The sequence below is a fragment of the Seriola lalandi genome, unplaced genomic scaffold (genome assembly GCF_002814215.2).
Source record: "Seriola lalandi dorsalis isolate HSWRI2012SDOR001 ecotype SW California unplaced genomic scaffold, Sedor1 jcf7180002052890, whole genome shotgun sequence".
NCBI lineage: Eukaryota > Metazoa > Chordata > Actinopteri > Carangiformes > Carangidae > Seriola > Seriola lalandi.
Genome location: NW_019523443.1, coordinates 16,408 through 26,407, shown reverse-complemented (window position 1 = coordinate 26,407; position 10,000 = coordinate 16,408). Strand labels below are relative to the sequence as shown.

At 38.9% G+C, this 10,000-nt stretch overlaps 1 protein-coding gene across 1 annotated transcript; it reads left to right on the top strand.

Moving 5' to 3' along the window:
* Window positions 1-513: 513 nt before the first annotated feature.
* Window positions 514-1,993, top strand: LOC147819486 (stonustoxin subunit beta-like; the record flags this gene model as incomplete). Its single annotated transcript, XM_087172453.1, has 1 exon — window positions 514-1,993. A coding segment is annotated over one exon (567 nt), but the record flags the coding sequence as incomplete, so codon positions are not given.
* Window positions 1,994-10,000: the final 8,007 nt, after the last annotated feature.

The window sequence follows — 10,000 nt, the reverse complement described above, 5'->3', positions numbered from 1 at the left end:
AGTTCAGACTTCGCATGAGCAGAATAAACTGTACACCTAGGTGAATGGAAATATTATAGTCAACACTTACTTCTTGTCATGAACGCACAAAAGTCCCAACAACAAGGCGAAGTCGACTTTCTCTCGCAGCTCTTGTGGGGAAGAAGACCCGACCACGTTACACTCGTCACTTCCTGAATGAGGCCTTCATTTCCACCAACCCTCCGTTTGGGCATGTGTCCCTCTGAGGTGCCAGGCAACCAAACTGATTGGCATGTTGTCACATATGAAGCTTATAATTAACAACATATTCCCCAACAACACAATAATTACTGTAAACAACATTAAAGAACTGTAATTGAACTACCTACATTGGCACATAGGGGCCTTTTATACAATAGTTGTGGTATTTATTCATTCAAACGTTACTGATGAGAGATGTCTGACTACATGTGTCATTGATAAACGTTACAGGAAATAACAACATATCAGTCAATAATCAATCAATAATCCATCAGATGAGTCAGATGATAAACTGTCTTGTTCTCTCCATCAGATTCCTCTGAACTGGAACTGGACACAAACACAGTGAACAGAAGCCTCAAACTGTCTGACAACAACAGGAAGGTGACATGGGTGAGAGAGTATCAGTCATATCCTGATCATCCAGACAGATTTGACCACTGGCCTCAGCTGCTGTGTTCAACTGGTCTGACTGGTCACTGTTACTGGGAGGTCGAGTGGAGAGGAGTGGTTGATATATCAGTGAGTTACAGAGGAATCAGAAGGAAAGGAAACAGTGAAGACTGTGTGTTTGGAGGAAATGATCAGTCCTGGAGTCTGAGCTGCTCTAATGGTCGTTACTCTGTCTGGCACAATGACAGAGAAACATTCATCTCCTCTTCCTCCTCCTCCTCCTCCTCCTCCTCCTCCTCCTCTGTCTCTAACAGAGTAGCAGTGTATGTGGACTGTCCTTCTGGCTCTCTGTCCTTCTACAGAGTCTCTGACTCACTGATCCACCTCCACACCTTCAACACCACCTTCCCTGAACCTCTGTATCCTGGGTTCAGGTTCTGGTCTGGTTCCTCAGTGTCTCTATAATACACACACACACACGCACACACACACACACACACACACACACACACACACACACACACACACACACACTAACACACACACGCACACACACACACACACACACACACATGGGTCCTTCCCTCTGTCACTCTGACCTGATATTTTTCTACATCCCCACACAGTCTCTGGTCAGTTTGTTCCAGCACTGTACAGTGTTTGAATTGTTTTGTATCTTGATGCTTGAGTCATTGGATATTTTACTTCACTGTAATATCATTTTTTAGGTCTTTCTGTTATTTGACAAAACCAATGTATCTCATTAAACTATGACATTTTTTATGACATAATATACGATGAAGTTTTATGCCTTACTCGATTATGATGTTTTTGACGTTGTAAGGCCTCTTTTTTTGTTATTTAAAACTTTATTGAATTTAAGTGTTGAGTGTTCTGTGCTCAATCACTGGTGCTCTGACCCAGGTTTTCATCAGTCCTTGTAAAGGTCCAAAAGAGCGCCCAAGGAACCGCCCTTCAGTCTATTAAGCATAGACTCATAAGATGCTGTCGCCACCATGGCATTCAACCAGTCTTCCAGGTCCAGGGATACAGCAGCTTTCCAGTGTCTTAAGATAATTCTGGAGGCTGTAACTAATCCTACCATAACAGAAAATATCCCTTTTGATACATTTGGTATTGGATTTTTTCATGTTTTTATGCTTTACTATACTATGACTTTATATGCGTGGCTGTAACATGACGTTTTTTTGAACTTTTTTTTTTGCCTCATTATTCACTGTCGCCCATAAAGTTGGAATAATTTTGTTTTCAGACACAATTCTCTGCTTATTCCTATTTAAATGCATCAGTAATCACTTTGCAAGAGATTGAAATATCCTAATTCAAATAAAGTACAAAAACAATAAATTAACAGAAAGTTTCATTCATATTTCCACAGAAAAAAGTTATTTTACAGATTTCTCCTAATTTATTATGATCAAACTCCTTTAATAAAGTGAATCCACTCAAGTTTCAGATTTTTTCCTAAATTATTCTGATCAAACTCCTTCAATAAAGTGAAGCCACTAAAGTTTCTGCAGAGAAACTTTTTCCTAATAATAAAATTAAGTGTCAATGCAATGAAATATTAACACATGCTTAATATTTTAAAGTAAACCTTTTGTTTTGGAAGACAAAGTAAAAAATACTGTTACACTGATTAAAAGCATCTCAAACTTCAACTTGCAGTATTTGTGTCAACATTGAATCTTTAAGTGTAAAATAATGTTAAAACCTGTAGAAGCTCAATCTAAATACAATATTTACTGATTCAGATTCAGATCAATTTTCTTACATTTGTCATTAAATATAATAAACTGAAGAAATGCAAATTAAACTGTTAAGTCTCTGTATGTCGTCTTTCAACTAAAGTGGGGCTGGAAACTTAATTACAAATAACATACGCACCACTATTGACTTTATAACACTTTTATTTAATATATTCAGATGTAAATTTACAATATCAACCAATTCAACCTATTCAATCAATTCAATTGGATCCTTGGAGCATCTGGGGGAAGAAATAACAGGAGACACTAAGATTCACTGTAAAGTCCTTACTTATTTTTTGTTTACCATTACTTTAATAAAGCTTAAACAAATGTTATTTAAATGATCTGTACCGACAAAGAATGCTCTGACCTTCTGTGGCTGCTTTCTAATGTTCCACCGGACTAAACATCAAACACCTGAAGCTCATCTTCACAACTCTGCTGGTGCTGAACAGACTCGCTGTGCAGCCACGATGTAGGAGACACTGACAATGTGCCTGAAAATAATGGAGAAATATTCTGCCATTTACTGAAGAGCAGGTTTCTGTTGGTCAATTTAAACATCTGGCTATTTAAACAATGTGTAAACTGGATGGAAAAATGCATCAGTCTGAAACTAGCAAAGACACTTGAATTGCACTTTATGCCAGTGAAAGAGTCTCATTCACTCCCTCATCAGCTGCTTGGAAAAAATGAAGCAGTAGACGAGATGAAACTTCATTCAGCTGAACAGGAGAAAACAGAGACGGCTGATCTGTGAAAACCTGGAGTCTAGACCAGTAAAAACAAGTCAACAGACCAATGGTGTCACTTCATGACTCACGTCACATGGTCTTCAGCCGACCAAAGGTTTAACAGTAAAACTCAGTCAGTCAGTCAGTCAGTCACTCAGTCAGTCACTCAGTCAGTCAGTCACTCAGTCAGTCACTCAGTCAGTCAGTCAGTCACTCAGTCAGTCACTCAGTCAGTCACTCAGTCAGTCAGTCAGTCAGTGCTGCTGCGGTCCAGCCATGAATCTGACCACATGACTCTCTTCTCTGAAACTTTCCCTGGCTACTTGTTGTTGTCAGAATACGATTGAAACAATCCTCCTGTTGGTCACAAAGCAGCTGCTGGTCCGGCTTCACAGAACATCTCACACATGCTGTTAGTTCACAATCCCAGCAGATCACACGCTGGAAATCTCCATGTGCCTGGAGCATTTTCAAAGTGTAGTGAGATGCTTTTAGCATCTGTGCACCTGAAACAGTTTACCTGCTGATCTTAGACTCGCCCCATCAATGTGTTCTTTTAAAACCAAACTAAAGACCTTCCATTTCTTAAATGCTGGAGGACGGTGCTTTGAAACCAGAGACACTTCATTCTGTTCCCCATCACCTGGCGATTTACTGTCACTCCTGCTTCTTCAGCATCATGATCTCACAGGTGATGTGCTGCTGTGGTTCCTTGGTCGTGTTAAATACAGACACACCAACAAATATCCAGTTATATCTCAGAGCTGTTACCTTTGAATATTTGACATGTTTCTTACTAATAACTTCCATGCTGTTGAGATCAGTAACTGCACACCATACTTCGTGGAGAGTAGTTCATGTTTATCAAATTACTTTTTTGTATTTATTTCATAACTAGTTAAGGAACACCACATTAGAGATGAAGATAGCACCTATGAAGGAGGAGCTCATGTACAGAGCAGCCCAGTTGTTTCCATTCAAGTGGTTGTGGAGAAGGGAGACTGCATGGACATCCTTAGTTCTCTAATGTGCTGTGATGATGATGATGCCAGAAAACGGAAGAACAGAGAACAGAATTTATAAAAATTAAACTGTGATTAAGTGGCACTGCCACCATCTCCAAAGGTGAAAGTATTTACCAACTGACATCAGCATGTTTTTTGATCCTTCATTGTCAGTGTTGTTGGACAGCAACATTTAAACATTTCTAGTATTTATGTTGTTGATTAAAGCTAACATAGAAATAGTCACACAATGCTGTACGTGTTACTATTGTGAAAATTCATACCAGATGTGTTCTATAAAAACCATCAACAAAGTTAAAGCAAGAGCTTCATAAATAACTTTATTGGACATTATAAACTACATTAATTGAAACAATTTACAACACTGGAAACATGTATAAAATAATAATAAATGGATTCATTAAATACTGTAGTGTACAATTACAATCAACTCACTATTTAAAATCATAAAATAGTTGTGGATGAAGTTAAAGCTGAATTTCACTGTCATATGTAAGTTTGCTTAATAAAAAGAAGTAGTTGAATCAACAGCAACAGAATCTTTAGTAACAAGTATAATCATTATTCATCATGAGTCCTAATGTGTGAGACAAATATTTATTTGCTCCAGTAACAATCTCCCTCTCATTAAGTGATGCTGTTGGAACAGCACACTGATATTAACTATAATGGTTGAGGACTATGAAATTATTAATTATTTATATTTATATTATTAATTAATACAAGCGGTTACACCACACAGTTAGCTTACACACAGTAACTTCAGCTAATATTACAAGCTTTCTCCTCATATATGTGATATTTACCAAATGTGGTCATGTATGCAATTAGCTACTAAGATTATTTTAACACTAAGATATAAGTTTACCTCGAATTATGAATGCTAACTGTGTTAGCAGCGCCTTCGTACCGTGTATCCAGGAGCCTGCTGCGGTCAGGTAGCCGGTTTAGACGGCCGTGCATAGCAAAGACTCTCTCTACAGTTGTTCTTGTTATTACAGCCTGTTGCTGCACAAAACATTTTAACACTAACTGATGGATTACTTGTCCCTGTTGGAGCAGAGAGAAAGAGCCTCCGACTCCATGACTTCTCCTATTGGTTCGGCAATGATCCTGTCAGTCCTCACCACAGCTGCTGCCATTTCAGCATCAGAGAAAGAGAGTTTAAGAGCCCAGCCCGCACATCATTAGTGGAGGCTGACATGATAGGCAGTTCGCCTCTGTACCGCCTTTGTGAACATTTGTGTGTAATTTGTGATTTGGTTTGCGATGCTGGTAGTGATTGTTGGGGACTGGGCTAGGTTTAAATTCTGATTGTGCATCACACCCTTAGAAAAAGATTGTTGGTGTAACGAGTGAGGTTTGGACCCAAAAGCAGCACCGACTTGAACTGATGTATTGGTAATCACTTTTATTGTCAGCAGAAGCAGGTAAATAAGCACAGTTCAGTTCAAAGGGGAATGGCAGTCTTGGAGGGACTTGGGGAAAATCCGAGGGCCCGGAATGAAGCTGTTGATGAGGCAGCCGTACCAGGCAGAGGACCGAAGAACCAGCAGGAAAGTTCACACAAAAAACACTCACGATGGTCGAAATGATGACACTGTCCCAGCGATGATCAACGGGGGAACGAGGAGAAATCACACGCTGCAGCAGTGGAGGCGGAGGACTCAGAGCAGCCCTGAGAACAGGCAGACGAAGACCAGGAAGGGGCAAGGCAGATTCGTGGTCAAAAACAGAACGGCTGAAGTATTTACCAGGGCAGAGACAAGGCGGGTAGGTCGGGAGCAGGCAGGGTCAGAACAGGGAGATCGGACGAAGGGTAATCGCTGGAGAGTCTTGCATGGGAACAAAGAACAATCTGGCAGTGAGTGTGGAGGAGAGTGGAGCTTTTAACCAGGCTTGATTGCTGATGAGCTGCAGCCGAGTGAACAGGTGAATGGAGTGACTGACGAGGTGGGTGTGGTTGGCAGCTGGGGTGAGCAAGGGAGTAGTGAGTGAAAAACTACTGAAGGCAGGTATATATGGAGGACAAACCATGACAGTTGGACACATTAGGAACAGGGGTGCTGCTTCTAGTGTTTTTGGGTTGGTTAGAATCACATAGTTAGGCTCTTTGTTGGCTGCTGTTCCCCTACTTCAGTTATCCTCTTGCCTTGTTTGTATTTTTGTTTAATTATTTACCCTCCTGGTTACGCAATAAATTAAATCAGTAAATGTGATTTACCAATAACACCTGGTTTTATTTTGCTTCCCTTTTCCCCTAGCTGGGTTGTAACATAAAGACTGCCAACATATGGTGACTGGGGAGACAGTGCCATGACATCATGTACTGTGATAGAAACCAACATGGCATCAGTGAACTGACACCTGGCTCTGTGAGCAGTCCACAGTCAGTAAGTGAAATACTCAGTAAGTAAAATTTCCCGGGCTGTTGTATCTTCTTTGGTTGCAGAAATCAACTGCCTGGTGCTGGATGTGAGTCTCACAGCATCAGAGGTTTTACTTTCTCGGCAAAGTGGTTCCACAAAGGGTTTATATCTTGATGCTTCATGTGAAAATGCAGCATCTACTGGCCTGAATGCAAAATGAGTGAATACAAACGTTTGTATGTCACAAATTGAATGTAAGTATAAGGGAAAGCATGATTGTATTTTATAATCCAAGCATAGATTTACATACTGTCAAAGCAAATCAAAACGTTTTGTGTGTCAATATCAGTCAAGTTAAGCTCAATGTCTTTGTTTGAACTAAGAATCAAAACTGTAAGTTGGTTTGCAATGTGGGCAAAGAACATGTGACTTTACTTTTAAATGTCAGCTTTGGTGGTTTTGCTGTAAAGCTGCAATATAAGATGTGGCCAGAACTTTAGTTTAAAATGTTCAAATAATGAATTAACAGCGTGTGAAGCAGCCACAGTGATGATGTCATGATCAAGACCTCCATCTGTTGTATTTCAGTGTTATTTACTGAAATGCGCATGCGCACCAGCTAGCCCCGACCTGTCCCGTGTTGTAATACCACTTTGTGACTGTAGACGCTGTGTGAGTCGGTGGCTCATCAAGACTGCCCTAAGTCCCACGAAGAATAACAACTTCCGGCAGCGCTTGAAGTTAGCATCACAGAAACACAGGAATGGCTGAACCTCCTAAAAGACGATATTCATCTGCATCCTGAAGGACCGCTCCTGACAAGAAACCACGTTCAATGGCAAAGAAAAGAAGCGACAGAGTAAATCTGGATGTGGCTTTCCACCGCTGGAGAAGCTCCTGAGAGGAAAGAGATGCGGTTTGCATCAACATTAGCTCTTTAGCTAAAAGTATAATCGGTGCAACAACTGACAAACCGTACTGACAAACATTTCAGGTGGTGATATTGACGTTGTCGACAGACGTTTTAGCGGTGACTAGGATTCTGTCTGTTGCTTATATAGTGTGTACATTGAATTCTTATCACACAAGAAAGGGTTTTTGTCAACATGTGTCCTGATAGAGAAGAAAACTGTAAAACGCTTTGTTCAAAAGTTCCCACACACTGAAGTTACAAGGGTCAAACTTTGCAGTTGTCGGTGTCGCACACTGGGAGTGTTGCGTGCTGAGTTTTACAGTTTTCTGCTGTGTCTGTACATAGACATCCACAAAAGCATTTCTTCTTTCCCAGTCTGTTTAACCTCACCACTGAGCATTTGTTTAGATTCAATTCTTCTTGAACAAATATAAATCTTGTCGTCAAACACAATTTTTTTTTTCTTTCCCCCCACATGCAGATTCATTTCACAGGTTTAAAAAGGTTGAATTAAACTACAAAATTAGTTAAAACGATTGTTAATTTCTGTTAAAAGCAATTTGTGTAATTGCATTTCCACACAGATCACGTTTAAGATGAGTTAAATTGATATTCTGTTTATTACATTTAAGTTGTCGTCAAATCGAATGCATCAGAAAACAATGTGGGTGTGATGATTCATATATTTGGCTTGAATACAATTAAACTACTTGTTTGGAAACTTGCTGTGTCTGATTTGTTGTTAAGGAACTTATTGAGGTGTTATTGTGAACTGTTGTTGACTGTAGCTATATGTACTTAGGCTCAAATTAGGGTCAAAATGATTTTGAGCTTGTAAAGTGATGTTCACTAATAATTCCAATGTTTGTAGTTGTAAATCAAACTTTGTAAACCTGTAAAATAAATCTGTTTGAGAAATTCAAGATTGCGTATGCGCATGATTTGTGTTTGTTGAAAGTCTGAATCAAAACTCCACAAACGATCAGTGTTGAGGTTGAACAAAGACTAGTGTCTAGTTTATGGAGAAGCCAGATATTCTGCTGAATGGAGTTATCCGATTATGGACTGGTGGAAGTGTTTTAGGGTTTGTGATGTATATTAGAGCTTCTTCTGCATACAAGATTATTTTATTATAAAATGATTGGTGGATACCTGAGATATAATTCAAGTTTCCAGACGGATGTAGCTGGGTTTACAGTGAAAAGTCAGAATAGAGATGGGGATAACAGAATTATTTGCAACTAGAATGACCCAACACCAACTATGAATAATATATGCATTTGTATTTATCATGTAAAAATGCTAGAAAACAGTTCCAGCTTCCCAAATGTGATTTTTCTGCTGCTTTTCTTTGTTTTACAGCGAGAGACTCTACAAATTGAACATTTGTGGGTTTTGGATTATTGGTTTGGATTTAACAAGACAATTTATGACAACACCTTGGTTCTCTTGGACACTGTGCTGGACATGAAACAATTTAATCTAGAAAACAATCAGCAGATTCATCTATAATAAATAATTGTTAGTGAATGCCGGTTGGTTAAATCTGGTTGTTCTGACCTGTTGAGTCCTGTTTATGGTAAGAAATGATTGACAGCTGTTGGTGATACGTGTTTTGAAGATCATCTCTGTGTTTCATTTGTTTCAAAATAAGATGCGCTGAGGTTAAAACTGTAGGGTTGGAGCTTTATGATCCTTTGATAAGGATTGATTCTGTTAATGTTTGACTTCAGTTGTTCCAGATTCTTCATTTCAAAGGTCAGAGCTGCTCTGTGATCAGATTTCTTCAGACGGCACTTCAGATTAAAGATGAACACCGAGAGCTGAGACAGTTTGAAAACATCTTACTGTGAGTCACATGGTTGCTCTCTCTGGTTGGTTCATAGGTTTAAACTGCTAAGGAACTCATCGGCTTCGGTTTAATTCTTTTTCAACAACAAAAGGTAACGTAACCAACGGTTTTCCACCACTTTACTGTCAAACTAATCTCGTAACAGCAGACGTGGTTGTAACACTGTTGTGTTGATCTGCTGAACATTGACGCAGGGTTTAATTAGGCTGCACTTGTATGTTACCCCTTCATCTCCCACTGTCTCATCCACAGGGTGGTAGCATTATGTAGTTAATTGCAAACTGCCAGCACAGTTTTGCTTAAATGTTGAATTGAAGTTTATACATTTTGTCATTTTACTTCTACATTTAGAATAAACACTTTTGTCTTTAAGTAGAAGATATGTTGATGAACAATATTTGCTCCTAAATGTTAAATACATTTGTTGTTGCAAATGCAAATTAGAGGTATACATAGAGTGTTTTGTTTGTTTTTTAACAAATGCCCTGTTATAAAAATAATCATATATACATATATTGTAAAAGTGTAATATATGTCTGAAACTGAACTAACTGAAGTATGATGCATTGGTTTTATAAAGTAGCCAAATTAACTCATAAAAACCTGTTTACTTGTTGACGTACAAAAGTAAACTATCCTGTTCTACCAGTTCCTTTAGATTCTCTGTAGCCAGTTAATTTATTGATGATATATCTCCTCAAAAATATATTTTCATTTATT